Source organism: Anolis carolinensis, chromosome 2 (genome assembly GCF_035594765.1).
Source record: "Anolis carolinensis isolate JA03-04 chromosome 2, rAnoCar3.1.pri, whole genome shotgun sequence".
In the NCBI taxonomy this organism is placed as follows: Eukaryota; Metazoa; Chordata; class Lepidosauria; order Squamata; family Dactyloidae; genus Anolis; species Anolis carolinensis.
The window spans coordinates 269,605,838-269,633,342 of NC_085842.1; the positions used below are offsets into that span (position 1 = coordinate 269,605,838).

Consider the following 27,505-nt stretch of genomic DNA (forward strand, 5'->3'; position numbering starts at 1 on the left):
TTATGAATATGCCCCAAAGAAACCTGCAAATGGTTCCATGCCAAGCACATCTTCTTGCCCTCTGAAAATATGGAGGGAAGTTACCTTCACAGATTTTGTAATTTAAAAAAGTAGATAATGACATAGTTAGCAGAATACTTGATTGTAACTTTTTAGTCAACACTGAAAATATTGAAACCCATATGCATGGTATGCCATATTAATTTTGGATCAGATTCCCATATATACTTGGGTATAGGTTGACTTCATCTATAAGTAGAGAGCCTGTTTGTGGGCCATAATTATGAATTTTATATGACCATCGCATAAGTCAAGGATCATTTTGTGTAGAGAAAACTGAAGATGCCATATTATTTTTTATATAAAAAGAAACCATTCCCTTCTCTGAATAGAGTTACATTGACTCATGGATAAGTTGAACCATTTGGGAGTATGTGTGGTTGGGTGGGTTGATTTTTTATTACAATTTCTAGACTTAGACATAAGTATACAGTAGAGATGTGCGCGGTATTTGTCTCATATGTTTCATATGTGTTTGTTTCGTATCATCCATTCGGATGGCACAAAACAAAAAGACCCCCAACAAAACAATAATTGACTCGAAACAATAGGTAGGCGGGAGCCGATATCTGCTCCAAGCCTGCCTTTCGGATCGATCAGCAGCAGGCCTTGTGAGGCCTGGGTGTGTAGGCCCAAAGCCTGCACCTGTAGGCCCAAAGCTCCCGGGCCTACGGGTGCAGGCTTTGGGCCTACGCAGCTGGGCCTCACAGGGCCTGCAGCCGATTGCAGGGTAAGGAGCGATCCTTACTTGGCAATCAGCTGGGCCTCGCTGGGCCTTGCAGTTGATTGCTGATTAAGGAGCGCTCCTTACTCGGCACTCAGCTGTAGGCCCTGCGAGGCCCAGCTAGGCATGGCCCAAAGCCTGCATTCGTAGGCCAGGGCGGCCAGACCTATGGGTGCAGGCTTTGGGCCTACGCGCACTGGCTGTGCGGGGGAGGGGGAGAGGTGAGGGTGGCTGAGTTGTCCTGCACCTCCCCCCTCTCCCTTTTCCCTTCTCTTTACCGGGCATTTGAGTGGGGCTGGCTGTATACAGTAATTAAGTAATAAATAAGTATATCCTTGAATCTTTGAATTTCTGAAAGATTAATTTCTGCATCTGAGATTTTATTTTTATCTTTGTGGGTTTCAGAAAAATTGCATGAATTGGTGATACAGTATACCATAGTTCATCTTGGATTTGAGTGATTTGCATGTCTATAGCAGGAATGAAACTACAATATCAGTGGGGTCTGGGACCTGATACTGACTGTATCACCAGTGCTCAAAGCATCAGCCTAAAAGGGACAGATATTTTCATGGGATATCCCCCCCCCCCCCCCATGAAAGCTAATGGAACTAACATGGAAATAAACATTGACTGACTATGGAGAAGAAATCTTCACTTGACTATAAAAGCACCCTGGATGATCTTGAGAAAGTCACACATCTAGCCTCAGAAAATCCCATGATAGGATCATCTTTGCATCTCCATAAGTTAGAAATGTCTTGGAGGCACATAACAACAATAAGCAACAACATAACAATGCGGTATCTTGGAGATGAGGTTCGATGATAAAAAAAAAATCAGTTATAAAAACCTAGGTCAACTTATCCATGAGTCAGTGTTAGTACTGAACTTTAACTCATATAAAAAAAAGGAATAATTCCCCTTTCTAAGTAGATAAGCAAAAGGCAAGACCTTACTCCATCCTGGGAGAACCTAAAAAAAAGCATTGGCTCCCTACTACTCTCTCCACCATGGTACTACAGTAGAGTCTCACTTATCCAAGCCTCGCTTATCCAAGACTCTGGATAATCCAAGCCATTTTTGTAGTCAATGTTTTCAATATATCATGATATTTTGGTGCTAAAGTCATAAATACAGAAATTACAACATAACATTACTGCATATTGAACTACTTTTTCTGTCAAATTTGTGGTATAACATGATGTTTTGGTGCTTAATTTGTACAATCATAACCTAATTTGATGTTTAATAGGTTTTTTCTTAATCCCTCCTTATTATCCAAGATATTCGCTTATCCAAGCTTCTGCTGGCCCGTTTAGCTTGGATAAGTGAGACTCTACTGTACTTCTAAACTTTTTGACTGCCCGGGTGAAGAAAATCTAGTGGTCAATGGCTGCTAAGCACCCTCTGGGGGCATTGGTGTTTTTTCCTCTGCAGAATGACCCTAATCGTATCCACCAGTCATATCAAAATCCATAATTTTGGCATCAAAACCTTTCCTCAGCTTATACATGAATCTAGTTATACATGATTATGTATATACAGTACTCTTCACAAGGTATCAGTCCATAGTAGCAGTCACCTCAATATTTCAGCTTCGTCAAGATCTATTTCTCAATTAAAATTGCATATTATGTGTAGCATGTGGCATACCATGTTCATCAGCCATCTGTTTCAAATAGAGCCAGGTTGTTTTGGATGATACAGGATGCAGAACATGCCTTGTGTGTTCTTTTTGGAGCATTTGTTGACTTGTCCTGAATAAAAACTCGTGTCAAGGAAAAGGATGCGCAAGATCATGACTTCCACACTAGTAGAATTCTATTTGTAACACTGAACAACACAAAGCATACTCTCGATAGTTTGTAAACTTTATGTAGTTTTTAACAGCTTTCCCAGCTTATGCTTTGAAGTGTTTGACTTCAGTTCCCAGCAACCATATAATTTCCAGGAATGGTAATGGCAAAGATGAGAAAGCTATGTCCTGGAAAAAAAAGTAAACTAGAGACTGTTCTGTTTTTGTTCTTCTAGCTACTTATCTCCCTATTAAATAACATCTTTCAGTGGGCTATACAGTAGTTTGATTCCATAACTATAAACTTTTATTACATGATATTGCTTAATTAATAATCTGAATACCTAAATCGGTTAAATAACAACAACAAATTCTATTTGTTTTCTCTCCTCATGGCTTGAGGCAGTATAAAATGGATAAAACAAAGGGCTATAATATAAAATATTAAAACACCAGTATTAATAAAATGTAAATTTAAAAATTACTATTTCAAATTTACCGAGTAGGCCTGCTGAAAGAGATAGATTTTTACTTATGTTTAACTTCTGATAGCTCATTTAGCTGTCAAATCTCTTCTATCAGTTTTAGGGGCGACTGAAAAGATTCTCTGGATGACAGTTGCCAGTTGGGCTCTGGCTGGTTGAAGTAACTGTCCCCCAGAGGACCTGGCCCTAAAATCACTCCTATGTCATTTCAATTGGGGGGGGGGGGTGTATAATCATCATCATCATCATCATCATCTTTATTTATAGCCCGTCCTATCTCCCCAAAGGGACTCAAGGTGGTTTCCAACACATATGGCAAACATTCAATGCCAACCATGTATATGAATTGTTTGGAAACTTGGTAATGACATGAGAGTGTCACTTGATTAATTATCAAAATAGTACTTCTTCCTTAGCACTAAATTAATTTTTTCTGTCACATTTATAAGTCATATCCTATCAACTAAATGTACAGTGTTGTTGTTGTTGAATTCAAAGTCATTGAATTCTTTAAAATGACAAAGTTTAATCGGTAGCTTTAAAATCTTAGACAGAAAAGATTTATTGCAAAAAATCAGAACAGTTTCAGAAGTTTTGTTAGTAAAAAAATTTCATACATTCACCTGAGAAGTTTGTGGCTGTAAAAGAAATAAATGAACGAATGAATATGTGTCATTTCCTTACTAAAATAAGTAGTATGGGCAGAGTTTATTTTAAAAAACTAATTAAAGTAATATGATTTGCATCACACAGGTTTCATGGACAAATAAAGGGCTAGAGCAGATGAACTGAGGAGATGGCAGGAAGAAAGCTACTAGGAAAATATGGATCAGATTGAAATCATTTCTAACAAGACCCTGCCAAATTGCAGTAGGTATTCTGACATCTTTGCTTAGAATAGATTTTGGAAGATTGGGAGAAGCAGTTTTCCATATATTAGTTTAAAAAAAAAACCTCCAAAGAATTTCTATAATCAAGGACCATTTCAAGTGCCAGGGCTCAGTGATTGCTCCTATTTTAGCTTGTTCACCCAATCTTTTATTGGAGTCATTGCTGATACAAATCTAGTCCCACCATATATATAAACTGATAGTGTCAAGTCATTTGAATATTGATTTCAGAGAATTCCTGCGAAATCTAAAGTGTGATAAGACAAATTTCAAGAGGAACACCCTTTTCTATTTAACTTTTAATTAAATTTTTAAAATGCCTATTAGAAATTTAGCCAAGAGAATTCTCATAGATCACTGTACTTTCCTGCTCTGTTTTTCACATAGTACTTTTCTGCTCTGTGTTAGTCATTTGTGATTTCTTTTTAAGTAGCTGTTTAAGATTGAGGGTGACATATGGTAAACCCGACATACATATCACAAGGGAAAACTTACTGCAGCATAGCCTAAATGATGCAGATAAAAGGGAAAGGAAACTTGTATTAGATACAAGAGCTCTGAATGGAGGGAAAGATTGTAAACCTGCAGGCAGGACCTAATTTTAAATTTCTTTAAAAACACTGTACACTCAAATGCATTTTGAAGCTTAACAAATAATACATTTAAAGTTATAAGGCAACTGTGCTGCAGACATCTTAAGAAGCTCTTGCAGATATCTTTCTGGCAAAATGCTGAAACCAACTTTATATATTTTACAGTACAACTCTTAATTGATTGATGCTATAAAATATGACATCTTGTTTAAATGGCTTAGAACCAGGTATCTTTGCACCTTCTTAAGATTTTTGGATTACAGCTCTTTTAAATCCTGACCATTAGACATTATGATAATTGATTTTTAAAACTTCCAATAGAAACCAGGATACCTACCCAGGCTTGAATAAATTAATTTTTTTGTTAATGGCAGTTATCACAATAGCTTGTTGAAATTTTTTATGTCCAGATACATATAGTTTTTAGATACCACATGCTGAAAAAAGAAACGAGATCTCAATTTCTGCTGGACTCTGAAGAGATATCATGCTAGCTTCTGCAAGAACGAATGTTGGATTCATTGGACTTCAATGAGAAAGACAATTCTCAATTGCAGCCATAGCTGCAAATGTTCTACATTTGTTAGCTTTCCTGTCTCCCATCTTTGAAATTGGCATGGAAGGCTAATAGGCTGATTAGATCTTTTCCTGACTTACAGAAATCATAGGTAGCTATAGGAACTGCAGTAGAACTTTTGAAGCAATGCAAGTTTAAATAGTAAAATAGATTTCTTGCAATCCACCTTTACAATTTTGTAGTACAATAGAGTCTCACTTATCCAAGCTAAATGGGCCAGCAGAAGCTTGGATAAGCGAATATCTTGGATAATAAGGAGGGATTAAGAAAAAACCTATTAAACATCAAATTAGGTTATGATTGTACAAATTAAGCACCAAAACATCATGTTTTACAACAAATTTGACAGAAAAAGTAGTTCAATATGCAGTAATGTTATGTTGTAATTACTGTATTTACGAATTTAGCACCAAAATATCATGATATATTGCAAACATTGACTACAAAAATGGCTTGGATAATCCAGAAGTTTAGATAAGTGAGACTCTACCAAGTTTTCATACGACAGAAAGCAGTGCTTCACTCATGGGTATTATTTACCCATGTGATATTATGGGGTTCTTACTTGCATTATTGTTCCTGTTTTCATCCTGCTTGTTGGATGCAGAAATTACAGGAATGTACAATTATATCCTCATAAGGAAGTGTGGACCAGGAAAGGAGCAGGATAGGTATCAGTTATAGCACTTCACCAACCGTAAACCATAGATTATGACTGAGAAGACAGAAAGAAATGTGTTCAGTTTGTTGAAATGATGCTGCTTGCTGCTTGAGGTACGGTACTGTCTGACTGTCAGGGAAGGAGGCACCAGTACAGAACAAACTGTGATCCTGGCCCTGGAGCCATTCTTAAGACTAGAGAGGGGAATAAAGGGGTTGTAAAGCAATATTATGTATTATTCATTATTTGTATGAAGTTATTATCCCATTTGTTTTGCAGTGACACAGACCTTCCAAATTTACTGGGGTTAGGGACACAGGACCCTTCTAAAATTGGAAAAACAGCAAACAAAAAAACCTTTTTTTACCTTAGAGAATATCTCTCTAGGAATCTCTAGAGAGTCCAATAGAAGTTGACCATAGAATCATTCTGGAGGACCTACAAATGCCTAGAGAAATGTTCTCTTTAGGAATTGCTAGGTTTTCCAGTGGAACACTTGTGCTTAACTTCCATGAGAAATTGTCCATAGGGTCATACTAAAAGACCTACAAATTCCTAGAGAGAACATATTGATCAAGTCTGTCAATAATCAAATTCTCAAAAGCAAATTTACAAATGTGGAGAGCTGACTATATTACATTTCTGTCCTAATAATAAAATAAGGAGAAGATACTGTGTATACTTGTGTACAATTTGACCTCATGTATATGTTGAAGGCAGGTTTGAGGGGGCAGAATTCAGAATTTTGATAAAACCTATGGATATGTCAAGGGTAATACCCAGAGGCATGTAACAAAGTATAAAGCAAAAGAAAACAGTGGCAAAGAATTAGCCACTTCTGCTTTTTTCCATTTAGTCATTCAAAAAGGCCTATGTTTTTCCCACCTAGACATTCAAAAAGTGCCATGGTGGAGAGAATAAAGAGGGGTCAGTGCTTCTTTTAGGTTGTCCTGGCCGGGACAAAGCTTTCTACATTTGCCAGTCTACTCAGAGAAATGGATAACAGTTAAGGTACATTACTTACATTCACCCGTGAATAAATCAATCCAGGTTTTTTGGATCATTTTTAAAATTTCTAGACATCTACGTGAGTATATACAGTAACTATTTTACAGATGTTGAAAATCCTAATGTTGAATGTATTTATTAAAAATCTTCCATATGTCCCTTTGGATGTAAGATGCGCCTGTGGAATGAGTATTTAAATAACCAAGTGCATTGATTCTGCTAGAAAATTCCAACTCCACTAGAATTAAGTTAATATTTAAACAAGGAGTTGTTAGGCCAGGGAACACCATTTCTGTAGCCAGTCAATATATTTGAGATTTGAGAATATTTTAAAGGCAGTGTCACAAAATGTCTGCTGTGGAGATACTCATGAAAAATATCTGACAATGGTACAGCAAGTCATAAAACACCTATTTCACAGAATGAGAAATTGTAAAAAGCAAAGTTGCTTGCCAAGGATGCTGCTCAACAGGTAGAAGTGGAGCCTGAAGTTCGGGTTAATTTAATCCAATGTTTTCTCTCTCATTTAAGATCACTCTGTCCTCTTATGAAATCGACCACCTCTCTTGAGTTCATATGGTACACAATCAAACACAAACCATTTCCCATTTGTTCTCTCCTCCCCAAAATTGGATCACCTTTACAAGGCTCCCGTATTGCTAAAATTGTGAAGCATGGGAAAGCCTGGGTGTGGGGGAACTAAAATGTTAAAACGATGGAAAGTTGTAAGATTCCTGTCTGATATCAAGGGACATATCTGAGATTACTCTTATTCTCTCTCACACACACACCAAAAATCTGTTTATTTGGTATTTTTTGTGCATTTGTCCCTCCATATCTAACTTAGTGCTGTACTGCAAAAACTACTATGGGGAAAGCTGCTATCTGTAAAAACCCAAGAGAAATCCAGATTGTAGATTGTAGATCACAGTAATTCCACATTTAGATAAGGAATTTCTACAAAGATTTCTTTTCTGATTCTTTTATTAGGTATTTGATATGTGAATGTTGTTGGGAAACGGCTATTAGCTTTAAGAGAGTATTTTAGCCTCCTGATTTTTTTTTTACATTTTATTCAATAATTTTAAAAGGATAAAGGTTCATATCAATATTATTAGTATGACGAGAATAAACATTTTGTTTTTCTTCATGGACATTGTTTTATACCATAATCCACCATAATGCCTAAATTACATTTTAAAATATATTTCCATTTGTTTTTTTAAAATATATTTAGAATTCATTTTTTTCTCTTTCTCCCTTATAGCAATGGGTCAGGAAGCTGGAAAGCCCACATGGCCAAAGCCAGCAGGAGGATATCAGACTATTACAGGCAGAAGATATGGAAGAAGGCATGCCTATGTTAGTTTTAGACCATCTCTGGCAAATCAAGAGAGAAACTCAAACCAACACAGCAGCGAATGTGAAGGATTAGAACTGGATGACGTTCAAAAAGAAAATTCTTTGTGTGCGTGTCACATACTTACAAATTGAACTCTTATCTTTAGGAAACTCATTTGAAAAAAAAATAAGAATGAGCAGGTACAACTGAACGGCACAGAAGGATGGGAAGTTGTGAAATTCACATAATATTGATTGCATTTTTTGCCTTTTGAAAAATATCTGGAAGGACATATGAATCCTAATTGGTATAAATTGTAATTCATAAGCTGTGATCCAAAACTTAGTCCTAGGTTTACTTGTTTCACTTTTAAAGTAAAAATATAGTGCTATGCATGGTGGTTGATCACAGAAGTAGGCCATTAATGGATTGTTTGTTTTCTTATGCATTCACACAGTAGAAGGCATTGAGAACATATTGCATGTGTCCATAGCCCACAGCTTTAGGCATTTGTCTACCCTGCTTAGTATTGTTGGCCTGCTGTTAATAGCCTTCTGTTCATTGCTATTTCAAGCATTGCTTCAGTTATTATGTCCAGTAGCCTCTGTTTAGTCACCTTTCAGAATCATCACCATCATGCCCTTGATCTGTTCTGAAGACATCTGAGTCAGTGTTTATATGTGTATTTTTCTGAGCTTATTTTTAAGTGTTATGAAAGATATAAGCAAAAAGTAGCTTTTAAAAATCAAATTATTCCCAGGTAAAATGCATACGTCACACGATTATAATACAGTAGAGTCTCACTTATCCAACATAAACGGGCTGGCAGAATGTTGGATAAGCGAATATGTTGGATAATAAGGAGGGATTAAGGAAAAATCTATTAAACATCAAATTAGGTTATAATTTTACAATTTAAGCACCAAAACATCATGTTATACAACAAATTTGACAGAAAAAGTAGTTCAATACGCATTAATGCTATGTAGTAATTACTGCATTTACGAATTTAGCACCAAAATAATAATAATAATAAAACTTTATTTATATACCGCCCTATCTCCCGGATGGGACTCAGGGCGGTTGACAGTCATAAAAGCAAACACAAACATTACATAACAACATAATACACATTATTAACCAAATTAAAATAATACAATTATAACAATAAATCACACTTACATGACCAGATCAAGGGTACGGGAACCATAAAACCAATATATTAAAATGTATCATTTTAGGCTAGGGAAATCTTGTGCAATATATTCAGGTCCAGAAATCGGCAGTAGTCCAATGTAATTACTCAAAAACCTGCCGACACCACCAGGTCCTCAGTTCCTTACGGAAATTGGATAATGTAGGGGATTGCCTGATCTCTTTTGGCAGTGCATTCCAGAGCCGGGGGGCCACTGCCGAGAAGGCTTGTTCCCTCGTCCCCACCAGCCGCACTTGAGACGGTGGTGGGAGCGCGAGAAGAGCCTCCCCGGAAGATCTCAAAGTCCGCACTGGCTCATAGGAGGAGATGCGATCACGGAGATAGGTAGGGCCCAAAATATCATGATGTATTGAAAACATTGACTACAAAAATGCGTTGGATAATCTAGAACATTGGATAAGCGAGTGCTGGATAAGTGAGACTCTACTGTATGTGTCATTATGGCTGGAAGTACTGAGTCTTGTGTATTTAATGCATATAAATCAAGTCTTTTAATCAAAGGATATCTTAATAGCTCACAACATATAAAATCAATGTCATAGTAAAGAAATAAAATAGTTAGCTATTGAAACAAAAAATGAGAGTATCTTCAAGAGATGTTAAAGAAATAGAGCTCTTAGATTGCAGAACAGGACTATCTACTAATGAATTAAGCTCCATTACTGCTCCGGCCATGGAGTCATATGTTTAAACAAGCTGATCTCCCCCAGAGTTTTCTGTGCTCAGATCAAACAGTTTTGCTCTTCTTTACTCTGAGTCTTCTCATTTGATTTTACTTCTATATTCTTTAGTGGATGCTGTTATTCCTTCAAAATGACATACCATCCTGGAGGCATCTTAATTTGTTGCCACTTTTTCTCATTGTGGTGACTGAACTCAAGTAACCCAATGAAAGGCATTTCTCTAAAAGTTCCTGTTTGTGACCATTGCATGTCTTTAAGATCGGAAAAGCATAGTCACGGGCAGATAAGCCCAGGCACCTGGTCAACCCTGAAGGCACAGAACTGGATAAATTGGTTGGAACTCTGACATCAGTTTGGCCCTTCCAACTTCTGTTTTAGAGCAGTTATGTAGTAATGTATACAGACAGTATGGTGGGATAAACTAAGGGAGTCTTGAGATTCAGGCTACTTCGGCAAGAGGCAATTTAACACCTCTGGTGGGTAAAGAAATACGCAGTCCCCAAGTTACAAATAACTCCTAGTTAAGAATGGGTGAGACAACAGGAAGTGAGAGAAATCTACCCCTGGGAAGGGAAATCCACTCCTGAAAGAGTTATGATGGGGGAAAGGTGTCTTTACTGAAGTTTTATCACTAATCCTTGTTTCCATAACAGGCCACATTTTTCAAAATCCAATTATAGGGACAGAAAGTGAGATGAAATTTTCTGAATGGAGGCACAGACAGCAAAGTAAATGTTATAGGAGAGTTGACCCTTCCCTATGCTATCCCAAACTAAAATTATATAAATATTTGCCTGCAGATACAGTTTCAAAAATATCTGTTCTGACTTACATACAAATTCAACTTAAAAACAAATCTACTGAACCTATCTTGTTCGTAACTTGGGGACTGCCTGTAGCCTGTTAGATCCAACACATTGAAAGAATTTTGATAACTGGGCATAACTGGTTTTCCTCTGCAAAACTTTGGAATACTTGGGAAATATCTAGATCAGACTGTCTTCTCCCAGATAGTATCATATGGAGATGGATCACATAATCTCTCCGAAGATCAAAAGCTATGGTATTCTTTTGTCTCTTTTCTCTTCCCTGCTGCATAGGGTCTCAATTCCCTGGCTTCCTGAATTACAATATACCTCCTCTGTTATATTCTGGATCCTGCTCAAGAACCAACAAGAGAATTCTTGTAAATCCTAGTAGCTCTTTACTAGACCTTCACTAGACCCCACAGACTTTGGTTCTCAGAAATTAATCACTTAGCTAAGGAAAGTGATGTCATCACAAGTGCTGATGTTTCATCCCGATCCAAGCTTTCATTATTTAACTACCAGATGAATGATATCTACCTAAAGAAAGGGTATTCATCTTGGGTAGTTGACACAGCTCTTGATGCATCTCCATGAGGCCATATGGAGAACCTTTACCATATGTAAGAGATGGATTACAACTGCCAGGTTTAAAGTAATTTAATGAATTCTTCTAAGCAGAATTAGATGCTGCCCAAATGTTCAATATGCTGAAAAGATAAATGATGGATCTCAGTGCTTCTGAAATTAGGGCAGGTTCACCTTAAAATCACCTTCATGGGAAGTGTTTCTTGGGGAGTACACATTTGATTTCCCAGGTTTCCAGCAGTTCACAGGTTTCTTTCCTAGAATCTTTATTTTTTTTTCTAAAAAGTATTTCCTTCCCCACTCTCTTCAAGATACACTGTGACTCAGAATAGTCCTTACCTTTGTCCATAAGTTCAGTTCAGTGTTCCACATAGACTTATTCTTTATTCTTACCCTTCTCATTCTGCAGAAATGGCCATAAGCTGCACATGTATTGGGCATTAAACATCTATCTTAGAATAATAGCCCTTTGTGTTCTTCCCGCACTTCACGAATTCCACCAGTCCCTGATACGATGGTTGAAAGCAAACATTTTTGTAGCTTATGATGCTGCTAGCATGCCGAATTCCTTTCAAGTTACTACTCATTCTATTAGAATTAAAACCACCTCAGCAGCCTTCTCTACCATTGTCTGTCTGAAATTTTCAGAACTGCAACCTTGGAAATTCCATATTTCTTTACAATACACTCAACTGAAGCAGCATTTGGAAAACAGGTTCTTCAACAGATGTCTTAAACTAGAAATTAACCACCATACGGGTTCCTCCTAATTCTTTTTTTTCTGGCTCTGGTAGATCCCATTAATAGATGGTTCCTTCCTGTTAACTGAGAATGATGCATTGGGTATTTAAATGCTTATTCAAGACAGTGGCGGAGGAGACAACTACACCAACCCTGTGGTGTTATTTATTCAGTCTTTCTCACTTGTCCTCTATAGTTGAAATAGGTATATTTTTCCTGGATTTGGTCTTGTCTTTCTGTCCTGGCTATGGAAGAACTAGAATGGAGCCTGAGTAATATTACAGCTCTTCCTACTTCAGGAATTGGAAATGGCATTTAACCCATTAGTGGATAACTCCTTTACTTCATTCTAGAATGAATCTTCATGGTAAGTGCCCAGTGCATCAATCATGCTTCCCATTCATAATTCTTTCTGAAAATAAAAACGGGAGCTTAACTGAGGTAGGAAATTCCAAAACTATATGGTGAGAGAAACACATCTTGCCTTAGTGGCTTGTGTACTGAAGGATGCATTGCCTCGAACATGCATATAATTTATTATGTGATTTTGCTTAATATTGAATATAGCTATTAATGAAAAATATTGAATTCTTTTTCTGAAAAAAAAACCCTAATATAAAAATAAATGTTTCCTTTAACTAACCAGATGAGGTAGCTAAATAATACTTCTGACTATTTGAATACTGCATGCTGACTTAGGCCCCTTCCACACAGCTAAATAAAGTGCCACATTTTCTGCCTTGAACTGGAATATATGGCAGTGTGGGCTCAGATAACCCAGTTCAAAGCAGATATTGTGGGATTTTCTGCCTTGACATTCTGGGTTACAGTATATAGCTGTGTCGAGGGGCCCTCAGAACCTTTATATAATCATATTGCCAAATCAAATATTGTGTGTGTGTTCTTATACAAGTATTCAGCACATAGTGATAGCTACATCAGTGTTGTGTCTCAAGTGCTAGAGCAATGTTCAAGTAGACCTGCAAGGTACTTCTAGAAACAATTGCTTTTTTTATTATTCCAGCACACAGTATTTCTAAACATTTGTTCTATATTTCCTACACATTTCAGTTCTGGCAATGAACATTCTTCAAATCTTCATTAAAATTCTGATATTTGCTGTGAACTCTTTGAAAATGTTTAAATGAAGTGTAGCCACAGATGGGTTGACCATTAACAAATTCCAGTTTTGCTATTAGTATTTGTTGATACATAATTTTATGATTAGTCTGATTGTTCCAACATATTTTTTTTTACACTTCTATATAAAGGTTCCAGTCCACTGGTCCAGGTATGTTCTGCTTTGGCAGATGTTCCATTGTTAGCAAATGTTGGATCAGAAGATCCTGTTAATCAAGCCGAACCAAGCCAAGCAATGGATGCAGGTACTCCGACATTTTCTCCAGCACACTGCAGTTTGGGAAACAACCAAACGGCGTGTAAGAATGTGAATTCTAATGACTGCACAGAGTATGCTTCTGGAGAGCACAATAACCTTAATGGCCAAAATGGCATTTCTTTTGTAAACATTGACTCTTATGAGCCGGATAGCAGTGATGGAGAGGAAGAGAATGACCAAAATGATCTTTCAGTAGCTAAAGAAGAAGCCGGAATATTTCAAGAGACATTGGATAACATGCTTTCTGAGTTGGAGAAGGAAGTAGACTCGTTTTGTGATATGCACTCGCACCTGAACAATTTCAGTCATAATGTTTCAAGTAAAAGTTTTGAAGACTTAAGACCAGTGCCTTTTAAGAGACATTCTATTGTAGAATCAGATACTGTTCACCAAAATACGGCACTTGTGAAATCTAATGAAGAAGATTCACTTGTAAAAAGTAACTTCATTACTGCTTGTGACTTGGAACAGCAAAAAAGTGCAGCAGATCCTACAATTAGGACACAAGTATCAGTTTGCAATACATTGAGTACCACCAGTACAAAGACTGACCAAGGGAATTCATCTGAACTGGTTGTTAGACCCAAAATTAGAAAACAAAATCCTGTAAGTCAATTGGACAGAAAACAGTCTCTTACAAGTGAAGAGGAAGAAAAAAATAGCAGTAAAAGATGGAGTGAGTCTATGGATGTCCACCAGCGTAGTGCAGAATGTGTCTTGAAGCACAGCAAAGAAAAAAGCCATTCTAGTATGTTTTTTGATCCAAGAGACTATGAAGAATCTCAAAAGAAAATAAAAAGTGAATTAAGAAAACACAGTATAACTCTTCAAGATCAAAGTAAAGTAGATGACAATGCTTTCTGGGATGAATTTGAAGATTGTGGCAGAAATCTATCTAGCTCCAACAAAGATGAAGACAGGTGAGATTTAATTTCAGTTATTTGCACTGAATAACTAGCAAATAATATGTGTGGATAAAATTGATGACAATATTTGAATATATAAAGAGAAGGTAAAAATTACCTTTTCCAAATTTTGGTGTAGGTCCTTGATACACAGTGCAGAATTAAGGCTATTTGACCCCACTTTAGCTGCCATTGCTCAATGCTAAGCAATCGTGGAAGTTGTAGTTTTTACAAGGCCTTTCTCTATCAATGAGTGCGAGTAACTCACCAAACTAGGGGTCCTAGGACTCCATAACATTGAGTCATGACAGTTAAAGTAGTGTCAAGCTCTCATTAATTCTGCAGTGTAGATGTATCCCTACTTGATGCAGTTTCTATTCGGTATGAAGAAAAATACATTTATTGCTTCTCTTGTGCTTCTCCTGCATCAGGTCAAGGCCTTTACTCGTCCTGATGCTGGGAGAAAGGTGAGGCAACCAGGGGTCAAGGAGGCTTTGAAGCCCCCTCAGCTGCTGCCTACTGCCTCCCTTGAGCTGTGCTCCCGGCATCAGGACGAGGCTGCTCGCCCCATCCTGATGCCGGAAGGAGGGCCCAAGGAAGGCACATGGTGGCTGAGAACATCCCAGAGGGCTCCCCCACATCCTTATGCCCAGGGGATGGGGGGAAATGAGAGGAACATAAGCACCCAGAGGGTCGTGTCTGGCCCACAGGCCTTAGTTTTCCCATACCTGTATTATACTGTTTTAACATGACAGTGTTAATGTAGTTACTGGAATTGCACAAATTTTATCAAGGCATTTAATGAATTTATGAATTGTAGATGTTTGTTAAAACTGTGGTTGATCTAAGGCAAGTTGCAGCTTTTTGGGTTCAACCTATGAATTGATGTTGCTAAAGTTTTAAGGGTGGTTTGGTATTTGTTGGATATCACAATGCTTTAATAATAGGGGTACCTATTAACATATTGTTAAAATTCTTATTATTATTAAAATACTAAAAAACCTCAAAAGATATCCAACAGCTCAAATATACCACCTAGAAGACTACAGAGAGGCAGTGTAGTAAAATGGTTCCAGTACTGGAGTGCAGCTCTGGAGACCAGGATTTGAATCCCAGCCCAGACATAGAACTCAGTGGTTGGGCAAGATTATACTCTCTCAGCCTCAGAGGAAGACAAAAGAGAAACTCCTTCTGAATAAATTTTTCCAAGAAAACCCCACTGTAGGTTCATTACAGGATCTCCATAAGTCAGAAACATCTTGAAGGGACATAATAATAGTACTCCATAACATTCTAATGTTACGATACAAAAAGGCTTTCTCTCGAACAAACATGCAACCTGGTCTTGGATGCTTCTGTGTGTTTTTAAAATATATACATCAGTGCATGCATGCATTCATTATAACCATAAATGTTGTTTCTGCTGAGTTCATTCCACTTTCAGATACAAAGCCAATTTGTTCAAATACCCCAAAAGAAGAAATAATAATAGAAAATCCAAAATTGTACTTTAATTTGGCAGTATGCCAACTTAACTGTTAATTCATTTTGTCAGTGTTAACAGGGTGTTGCTGTGCAGTGTAATTAAGAGGGGGAGGTTGACTTAAAATGTAATTAAATAGTGCTGGAATTGTATAAAGACACCCTGTTTGTAAATTAATCAGTAATTGGAATAGATAGTGAATAATAGGATGATAATACAGAAGAAGGTCATTCTGAAATTCTTTTAAGTCCTAATGCTGCTTTTTTGTGAGCAGAAATTGTATTCAACAACTACTAGACTTGATGTTTGTTCTCTCAGACTCCCAGTTCCCTGTGTGTTCATTCCTCTGAATTTTGTTGTAATTGAACTACTTTAATGTTACAAACGTGTGCTACATTGCAAGTGGGAATAAAGAACAGATGGAAGTATTTCATCATATTTATCTTCTGTGCTGTTGAGACAGCGGAATACAATAGAGTGCCAGAAACCCCATTAGGATGCAACATATAGTTCTTAGTTTAAATTCTTTTGAACAAAACAGTCATGAATATAAGGGTAAAGGGAATTTTCACATTTTCTTTGTCAGGTTCAAAACCCTCCTCTAATATCCAGTGGTTAAGCCTTCTCTTTAAGATGGTACCTTCCAAACAGCTTGGTGGTGGGATATAAGAATGAAGTTATTATTTGTTTATTTTCCCCCAGCTTCTGAGTAAATGTCAAAGAGCATTTAGTATAATGTACTGGTTGTAGAGAATTACTTTCTTTGATTTAATGGGTCAGGTTTTTTATTTGGGAAATAATATTGGAAATTTTCACACAGTGTTGTCGCCACAGATGTAAGAATTGACCAGCAATTAAAACATTAAAATACTGAATGTATTTCTATCCAGAACTGCTAATTGTTTGTAATGAATAATACTTTTAAATAATAAATTTTATGCAAATAACTATTAAGCAATAAGGTATGAATCACAGTATAATTGCACAGCAGTAAAATCCAAAGTTACTGATGGAAAGCTTGCTAAAATAAAGGTATTATTTGCTTTCCAAAAAAATTATATTCAAAGAGAGAGCTTGACAGAATTGGACAGTGAGAATATTCCCAAGGAATGGCACCAGTTTCATTTGGTCATTTCCATCATGGGATGGCAATGAGAACAGAGACTGATCTTAATGTTTGAGTAACCTCCCCATAAACTTCAGCTCTTTAAAGGCCAAAGCAGCCATTTGAATTGTGTTTGGAAGCAACTAGGGAGTGGAAATTCTAATCATGCCAAAGTCTGAGTAACATACTTCAGAACAATGAAACTTCAAAGCTTTTTTCAAAGGCAGCCTCAGATAAACTGTACTATAGTAGACTAGCTTGAAAGTTAGCAAAATCTGAATAGCCAAGACAAAGTCCTTTAGTAAGTACTAGCTGTGCCCAGCCACGCGTTGCTGTGGCGAAGTGTGGTGGCATGGGAAATAAAGTACTGAGGAATTGGTAGTAGTTAAGGTAAAGGGTAAAGTTTTCCCCTGACATTAAGTCCATTATAAATGGGTTATATAGTTGTGTGGAAGGGCCTTGAGTCTAGACTGCCATATAATCCAGTTCAAATCAGATAATCTGTATCTTATAGGCAGTGTGGAATAGGCCTAAGTGAGGCCTAACTCTGCCTGTCCCCTGGGCTGAGTGGGTTGCTAGGAGACCAAGTGGGTGGAGCTTAGCCTTCTAACTGGCAGCAATTGGATAAAAACAATTATTCCTTTCCCTCTAATTAGGACTTTATTTTTCTTTTCTTTTTATTCTATGAATGTAGAGGCATGGATGAGGGGTTGTGTTGCCAAGTTTAGTGTTTCTGTGATGTGTAGTTTTGTTGTTTTGTCCTAGGCTGATTTTTTTTATCCTTTTATATATATAGATGTGAAAAGCACAATATGTTGTTGGAAAAACATTTCTTCGATAGAATGAAAGAGAAAGATAAAATATTCAGTAAAAGGGAACCAGAAGCTTACAGTTTGCCCTTTAATGGAGAGATATTGCTAGATTGTTTCTCCTCTAATGGGGAAAGTTGTTCATGTGTAATGGGGCAGGCTATGTGTTCTACAGTGGGAAGAAATAGTAAACATTATAGACACATATGAGTGTGTTCGAATTCTATTGATTCTAATAGGAAAATTAAATAATAGTTTTAATATTTCCATTTTTAGGCAGTGAACTTTAAAATTGTTGCATGGTTGTTCACAACCATACTTCTGATTTTGATTAAAATATACCACCATTTTAAATACAGTGGATTGTCTTAAATTACAGCTCTGAATGCAGTGATGGTGAATGGTCTGCATCTCTGCCGTGCTATTTTGCTGTGACTGTCAAAGAGCAGTCCTCCAGTGATGAAAGTTGGGAGACCCTTCCAGGAAAAGAGGAACCAGAACCTGAAGTGCAGAGTGACAGCAGTGGTGTGGAAGAGGAACATAATGACTTTGGTTTCCAAGCTGGGTATGTCTTCCTATTTCAGTCAAATAATTGGTAAAGTGAATGATACAGGATTAGATATGGTAGCTGCTGTACATATACTTTCGTGACTGTCAAGCACTGCTTTAGAAATTCCTGTATCATATATGGTCATTGATGATAAAATTTCTTTAGTTAATGCCATTTATACTTATATTTTGGAAATACCATTTTGAAATGGGCCTCTGTATATAACATGAAATAATTCCCTGTAGAACATGGGTAAGCATCCATTGCTCCTCCAGATATTGGATTACACTTCTTTCCCCATCCTTGTGTTGTCTTGACTGAGGTAGTGAACACTAGAGTTAGCCTGGCTCTGAGACAGAGCTGTGTTTTGACAACTTACCTACCTTTCTTCAGGTTTTTGAGATGGCATAATTTCCATTATCATTGTTTTTAGCTTTAGGGTTCTCTGATATATCTCTTACTGCTCACTTCAAGGATGAAATAGTTTAATAGTTCTTCAATATATGGACATAGGAAACAATAGGGTATCACCTGGAATACTGAGTTAGGGTTAGAATAAATAGTTCTCCGAACTGACTTCTCCAGTCAGTTGACAATACTGGTTGTTTGAATGCATTATAAGGCATTCTTATGAGCATCTGCAACACCACTCATATTGGTCTGGTTCATTTCTGCAGTCAAGCCAATTGAATACAGATCAACTATATATAATTTCTGTCAAGTTTTACTTCTATGTAATGAGGGCTGCTTCTTGTGTTGACACACACTGCTGAGGGCTAGTTGTGTGTGATTGGCAGATCCAGCTTTAGTTTAGTACTTCAGTTCAAGAAGGTAGGTGTCAGACCCCTGGCAGCAGGGCACCAAGAACCATACACGGAGGCCAATCTCTATCTAATATCTTTATTAAGGAAATATATAAAAACAATAAAAACAAGTGAAGAATATAGTTCAGAAGCAGACCTTTCAAATGAGGTCAAATATAGTCCAAAAATGTATTGTCCAATAAATGATATTAGAGTTTAAAGTTCTTTATCCAATACCGAAACACACACTGTTGTCAAGCAATAGTGTGGGGAAATGTCTGAGTCTCAGGAGTCCTAGGTAGCTTGACAACAAGGCTGGAAACAAGGCTGGATACAAGGCAGGATACAAGGCAAACAGTGATTCTTGGAACAAGGTCCGTGGTTAAAAGCAAGCGAGGCAAGTCTTGATTTCTTAATCCGGGAAACAAGGAACTGGGGTTACGAAGTCCACACACGATCTTACTCCTGAAGCTGCTCTGTTGACTCCGCAAAGATTCTCCCGCGTCAGGCACCTATATTGGGGTCTCGTTTTCCCGCCAACAATCTCTTTCCCTAGAGAACGGGAAGCGAAACCCAACTTTGTCCAGATGCAAGACTCCTTAGAATTTCCCAAGGGAAGCAGGTCTAATCAGCCTGTTGTTTGGCAGCAATCCGTAAACTCCTGCGAGTTTGTTCCCTGACTCCCCTGTCAGCACAGTAGGATTCTTTTCTAGGGAACGGAGGCGAGGAATGTCCAAGGTCTGTTTTACTGAATTCTTGGGGACAAACATCAACATCCGGCAGGTGAAAGGACTCCGGTTCTTGTTGAACCGGCAAAAACCCCATGTTTTCGTCTTCATCTGCCACGATGGCACTAGGAGCAGGACTACAAGGCCCATGAGGCATCACAGTAGGTCTGACTTTCACACTCCAGTTTGTCCCTAGAGTATTCATTACATGAACCTGATTAGTCTCTCTTGCCACCCTTGTGACAGTGCATGATCTTGTAACCACTTCATAGTGTTGTGAGACTGCACAAAGGATTTTGGCTATACATATACTGTCCAAAAATACAGAGCCTACTTCAGGTTGCAATTGACTTTATACAGTACTGTCAGAGCAGTCAACTTTTCTGATAATAAAGCACTTGGCATTTTGCTTGTTTTGTTATTTGGGTATTATTGCAAATGCCAAGATAACAAGCAAGCAACTCATTTTTAAAGCATGAGAGCCCTTAGCAAAAAAAGTGCACCGAGACAATAGCAATCTTCTGTTTAATGCAGGGAGGAGGATTCAGATGCACATTTATTCCATTTGCATTCTTGAAGTAGTACAGTATCAATACGGCTGTACTACATTGTGTTCACAATCTGCAGACTGGCTCTTGATCCTTTCCATAAATTAGCTGCGACTGAGCTTTCTGACTTGAATGTTCCTGTGATATTTCTCATCCAACCTCAAGGTGTGCTGGCAAGATTAGAACTTTAGGAGCTGCAGGCAATAAGGGCAGTTATAGTGCTGATAAATAACATTGATACATCCAGTGAGATGCAGTAAACATTAATGTGCCTCTTTCCACTAATTTAGCAAACTAGCTTTTAAGTCAGTATCTTATCTTGACTCCTTACGTTTGCCTGTTCCGAAAGAGATTAAACCCAATGATGATCAAAACAGAAATGTCGTTTTTAATACAGAGATTTCACTGTGGAAGCATAGCTTGAAGGCACAAGCAAGTTATTAACCTTTGTAGGGGAAAACTGGTTCACAGTTAACCTACTTTTTGTTCTGTGTGGGTTTTTTTGTTTTACATATTTTACTAAGAAAGTTAAAAAAAATACTCTCAAATTTAAATTCCAAAATGCTGCATTGTAAAACAATGTAAAATGTATAAATGCCAAAGTGACTGTCTTATATTTTCACTGGCCATTGTCTACTTGAATGGAACTTTGACCATAATGGGAATGTTAGGAAAATTATGAAGAATGTTACTGTTCATGTAATTTTCACAGAAAGGTTTGCAAATTTATCACGTAAAATATAGCAAAGCCTGAGGTGTGGAAACCTCAAACTGCTTTTGTTCTCATAATGAAGCTACTTATCACCCCATTACTGGCTTTTAAAAATATTTCAAATATCAGTTATACCGATTAGCAAACAATTTTTATATAGTAAATATTTGTTTAATAGCTTTATTTCATATCAGACTTCATTCCTTGTTTATATTCAGGATATTTAATTCAGGATATTAATGCTCTGACGAAATTATCAAATTTTTCTTAGAGTGTCAACAGTTTGTTGTTCTGCTGCATGAACTATTTACACAGTACAGACAGTCTCCAAGTTATAAATATCTGAATTACAAACAATTCATAGTTAAGAACGGGGGTAAGACAATAGGAAGTGAGAAAAATCTACCCCTTGGAAGGGAAATTCACTTGTGAAAAATTATCATGGGGAAAAGTTTTCTCAACTGAAACTTTATAACCCATCTTTGTTTCCACAACAAGCCAAATTTTTCAAAATCCAATTATCACAGGGACAGAAAGTGGGGTGAAATCTTCTGAACAGACATTCAGACAGTAAAAGAGTTGCCACGGGTATTAATCCTTCCCTATGCTTTCCAAAACACACACACACACACACACACACACACACACACACACACACACACACATACATATTTGGCTGGAGTTACACTTAATAAATGGACCTGTTCTGACTTAAAAACAAACCTACAGAACCTATTTTCTCTGTAACTTGAGGGCTGCCTGTACTCATATTTATTAGTGGAAATCATAATCTATATATATAAAAGGGTAATGAAATTTCGGCCTAGGACAAAACAACAAAACTACACATCCCAGAAACACTAAACTTGGCAGCACACCCCTCATCCATGCCTCTATGTTCATACAACAAAAAGCTCTAGCTACTCCAGAAAACGGCCAGGCTTTGAGACTGCAAGGCTATTCACTGCTATTCCACCTGGCCAACAAAGGATTCCCATAAGCCACAGCAACGCGTGGCCGGGCAAAGCTAGTGATCTTATAAATTAAATCATATCTGTTATTTTGGAAATATTCAAGCCATAAGAATGACTTATTGCAAATAACCAGGGAGCCTGGGATAATGTGTGATTCTTAGAATCAGAGAGTTGGAAAAGACCACATAGGCCATCAAGTCCAACCCCCTGCCATGCAGGAAAGGCACAATCAAAATTCTAAAACATAGCTTTTTGTTAATTGAAAGCAAAAGCTGGTTAAAAATACTAATTCTGTCCACCTACACAATGAAGAAGCTGAAACGGAAAATGTTTCACTTGCATTCTAATGACCTTCCTTCCCATCAGAGTTTTATATTATAATTTATTTATTTATTTATTTACAGTATTTATATTCCGCCCTTCTCACCCCGAAGGGGACTCAGGGCGGATCACATTATAACACACATAGGGCAAACATTCAATGCCCATAAACACATCAAACAGAGACTGAGAGACACACGCAGAGGCAAGTTAACCTTCTTCTGAGGGGATGTTCGATTCTGGCCACAGGGGGGAGCAGCTGCTTCATCATCCACACTGACGGCACTTCCTCATTCCAGGTCGTAAATTAGTTAATCTTGCCTCCCCACTATATAAGTGGTACCTTATCTCCTACTTGATAGATGCAACTATCTTTCGGGTTGCTAGGTCAGCAACGAGCAGGGGCTATTTTTTATTTTTAATTGACGGGTGCTCACCCCGCCACAGGCTGGCCTCGAACTCATGACCTCATGGTCAGAGTGATTTAAGGCAGCTGCTCAACAGCTGCGCCACAGCCCGGCCCCAATCTATTATAAAGAATGATTCTTACCAAGATAGATAGATGTAGATACAGACATGAGAAATTTTATAGTCTTGATGGATGGTGCTGATTTTGAAGAGCAGCTAATTACATGAATGCTCTATTCCTGGTCTCATAGTTATACAAATCATTTGACATTGTTGTCTTTTGTATAATGACACCAGCCTTGGTAATTGGTAAGCAAAATACCTGCATTTACTGAAGTGTAATCCTCAATTTTTAGGATGTACCTTGCAAAAAGAGATTCGTTGTCAAATATAATGTGCATTTTCCCCTTGCCTGTCAGTCATGCTGCTACCCATCTCAGAACGACCGAAAGGCAAGAGGAAACTATGTCCCTCCATCAGGCCGAGGCTGACAGATGGGTGACAGCTTCCTAACTAAGTCCTCACTCACAATGCCTTCAGAAACAATGGGGAGGTTTTGAAAGCCTCATGAATGAAGCCATTTGGGAAGCTGTGCCCCTTCATCAGACTGAAGCTGATGAGTTCACCAGTCTTGGCCTGACATAGGGGCATGGCCGGGGGTATGCATGCAATTCTAAAGTGTCATTGAATCTAATGCACACGTCACTTTGGGCTATGTAAAAAAAGTGAGCATTAGATTTGAGTAAATATGGTAAATTCCAGCTGCACCTAATTGAGCCAGGGTTAATCTAACTTGCAGGTTTGTTCTGCTTTGTTTAGGCCTTTTACAGTGAGAAAGCTATTTAAATCTCCCTTTTATGGACAAGACAAATACCCAGATAGTGTGTGCACTGAAAGTATTTCTTTGTTTTGAAACAAAATGAGACCATAGGCAGATAACACAAAAACAAAGAGCTATGATCCTATCAGCCTTTCAATGCACTGCAAATAACAGGTAATTGTTGACCATTTTCCTTCACAGTAATGCAGAAAAGTAGAAGTGCACAATCAATAGTAGAGCAGTGATAGGGTTATGTCATCATTCTATCTAGATTATCAGGGACTCAAAATGTCAAATCTCTTCCACTTGCAAGAAACTTTGGAGGGCATGTAGTCCTGACCGTAGGTCAATGCAGGATCTACAGTGCTGAATGCAGCTTTTATATTCCAGAAAAATGACTATTCAGCCTCTTTTGCAATATGGGCCATCAAGGAGGCCATTAGCTCCATGTCAAGTTCTCCAGAGTAGAGCAGTTTATGATGGCATTGTGTCTTTAAAAAAATCAAAGTGTATATATTTGAGCATATCTTTTAAAATGTTCTGGATTAATAGATTTCTTTTAGCTGTTTCTGTATAATGATTTCTGTATATGAAAAACAACCACCTAGTTTTAGTTCATGGATATAACAAGTGAAAAGCAACCATGTACAATTATGTATCTGTAGTTTTACTGTCGTTTAGTATTTTTTTTCTTATTGTATAAAGGGGACCGACTGCTCTAGAAGATGGTGAAATTCCTTGGTTGCAATATCATGAAGAAATAGAAAGTAGCAGTGATGAAGAAACTGATCAAGTGAGCCATTTTGTGCATCCTGGTTTTTTCATGTTGGATGGAAACAACAACCTAGAAGATGACTCCAGTGTAAGCGAAGACTTAGATGTGGAATGGAGGTAAGTAGGCTCTTCTTGATCTTGATACTCCAACACTATATTGCTTGCCAGTGCTGATCTGAGTAATGTAGCCTGTGTCTTATTTGAACAGTAAATTATACCACCAGTGATTTCTACACTGGTGCAAAAATATCTGGAAACTGAATTAAGAATTGAACCAAACTGGGGTCAGTGAGAGGTTCTTTTCTTTCTTTCTGGTAGTTGTACTATTCTGCCCCCCCTTTTGTGTACTAATTAGAATGCATCTGTTAACAATCTTGTAACTACAGATGTAGCAGTTGGGTCTTTTCGAGATAGCCAAGTCTTTTCCCCTAATGTTTTGTTTATTTTCTGCATAATTTTATGGATGGAATTTCTCCCTGTGAGCAATAAATCATAAATCTTAAAAGTATGTTCTTTGAAAAAAGTCTCAATATTCCTATTGAAAGTTTATTTTGGAAGCTCACTTATCCCACAGGAAGAAGAATTGTCCTACCAAATTTCAGTGTCCATTGATTTAAGGAAGAGCAAGTTTGGCTATTTGTGATACCATATTTAGAACATAATGGCTTAGATTAATTTTGAGAGGTGCATTCTAGGATGTGCAGAGTAACACGACTTAATTGTATTTCCTGGCACATTCTCTGTATGTGTCCCTTATTAAGAACAGGATCTCTCTCTCTCCCTCTTCCTTTTTCTCTCAATTTGGTCATAACTCCAGTTGTAGATGATTAACTGAATACTATTTTTTTCCTCCTAGGCTGCTTGATGAATTTGGTGATGGTTTGGGTGTTGCTCAAGCCATTTCCTATGTCGATCCACAATTCCTTACATATATGGCTTTGGAAGAACGTTTGGCACAGGCCATGGAGGTAATTCAATACATTTTGTTTTGAAATTAGATAAACTGAAGGAAAAATGCTGTTAAAGTCCATGTATACAAGACCATCCTTAAATTTCATTGTAGATGAAACATTTTAGCATTTCCCATTAGTAGTTATATAGAAAATGGGAATATGTGTGTGTTATTGGCAGGCTGTTCTATTGTCTTATAATAAATAATAACTTTATTTTGTACCCCGCCTCCATCTTGGGGTGGCTTACATGGGGCCAAGCCTGGGTAATTACAATAAACAGAATAAAACACATCAAAATAAAAGTACAAAATTATACACATTAACATAGTTAAAATTAAAATGGTGACCATAGTATAGTTAAACATAGTTTAAACATAAACCAGAGCAAAAGTCATAAAAACGACTTCACTCTGCCAAAGTGCGCAGAGTGAGTGTTGTAAACACAGGGGATGAGGTAGATGTCTAAAGTGCTATAATCAATAAGAGACTTGGAATGGGGTGGACTCTGGAGCTATTTCCAACTGATGGAATAAAGTGCATCAGATAAAGTAGTGGTCACTGGTACAGGATCTATCATGAGGATCAAAATTCATTCTCCAAAAGCATGCTGGAAAAGCCAGGTTTTTAAACTTTTACTAAAAGCTAACAGGGTGGGGGCTTGCCTAATCTCCCTGGGGAGCGAGTTCCAGAGCCAGGGTGCCACCACGGAGAAAGCCCTCTCCCTCATCCCCACCAGCTGCGCTTGTTCTGCTGAATAACTGCTATGAGAAGAATAATCCTTGTGTAACATAATAAAAGACCTTGGAGTCCTCATGGACAACAAGTTAAACATGAGCCAACAATGTGATGCGGCTGCTAAAAAAGCCAATGGGATTCTGGCCTGCATCAATAGGGGAATAGCGTCTAGATCCAGGGAAGTTATGCTCCCCCTCTATTCTGCCTTGGTCAGACCACACCTGGAATACTGTGTCCAATTTTGGGCACCGCAGTTGAAGGGAGATGTTGACAAGCTGGAAAGCGTCCAGAGGAGGGCGACTAAAATGATTAAGGGTCTGGAGAACAAGCCCTATGAGGAGCGGCTTAAAGAGCTGGGCATGTTTAGCCTGCAGAAGAGAAGGCTGAGAGGAGACATGATAGCCATGTACAAATACGTGAAGGGAAGTCATAGGGAAGAGGGAGCAAGCTTGTTTTCTGCTGCCCTGCAGACTAGGACACGGAACAATGGCTTCAAAGTACAGGAAAGGAGATTCCACCTGAACATCAGGAAGAACTTCCTCACTGTGAGAGCTGTTCGACAGTGGAACTCTCTCCCCGGGGCCGTGGTGGAGGCTCCTTCCTTGGAGGCTTTTAAGCAGAGGCTGGATGGCCATCTGTCGGGGGTGCTTTGAATGCGATTTCCTGCTTCTTAGCAGGGGGTTGGACTAGATGGCCCATGTGGTCTCTTCCAACTCTACTATTCTATGATTCTATGATTCTATGATTCTAATTATAATATCATACAAACACTTCAATCACTGTAGAAAAGCTTACACAGTAACACGACAATTCTCCTACTATATTGTAAAAGCTCACCTGTCACCTACAGACTTCCCATGCTGCTTTTAATTGTTAATCCCCAACAGTTTGAATCCACAATATCTCAAGAAGTGTTTTGCTCCATATAAAATTGCATGGAAATTTTGTTTGACTACTGAGCCTTGGTTCAGCTTTTCAGATATAGAATAATTATTATATTATGGATAAACCAACCAGATATACAGGCAGTCTCCAAATTACTGGTTTGTTCTTAAGTTGAATTTGTTTGTAAGTTGGAATAGGTGCATTTTTAAGTGTATCTCCAGCCAAAAATGTATCTTTTTAAGCTTTAGATACCATAGGGAAAGGTTAACACCCCCATGGTTTTCATTTTGCTATCTGTGACCCTGTTCAAAGGATTTCATCTCACCTTCTGACTCTGTGATAATTGGGTTTTGAAAAATTTAGTTTGTTGTGGAAACAAGGATTGGTGATAAAGCTTCAATGGAGACAACTTTTCCCAATG

At 37.8% G+C, this 27,505-nt stretch overlaps 1 protein-coding gene across 5 annotated transcripts in view; it reads left to right on the forward strand.

Moving 5' to 3' along the window:
• Nucleotides 1-27,505, forward strand: part of pja2 (praja ring finger ubiquitin ligase 2) — a 64,681-nt gene that overhangs the window by 9,325 nt on the left and 27,851 nt on the right. For 2 of the 5 annotated variants that reach the window (XM_008114000.3, XM_003222993.4), the window contains exons 2-6: nt 8,064-8,264; nt 13,444-14,491; nt 18,253-18,438; nt 24,443-24,628; nt 25,368-25,479. In XM_008114000.3, coding sequence (XP_008112207.2) covers nt 8,064-8,264; nt 13,444-14,491; nt 18,253-18,438; nt 24,443-24,628; nt 25,368-25,479 — 1,733 coding nt within the window. Of the gene's footprint in view, nt 1-3,820; nt 3,938-8,063; nt 8,339-12,368; nt 12,540-13,443; nt 14,492-18,252; nt 18,439-24,442; nt 24,629-25,367; nt 25,480-27,505 lie in introns of those variants that run through there. The other 3 variants (XM_008114001.3, XM_008114004.3, XM_062972205.1) reach the window with 3 other exon arrangements.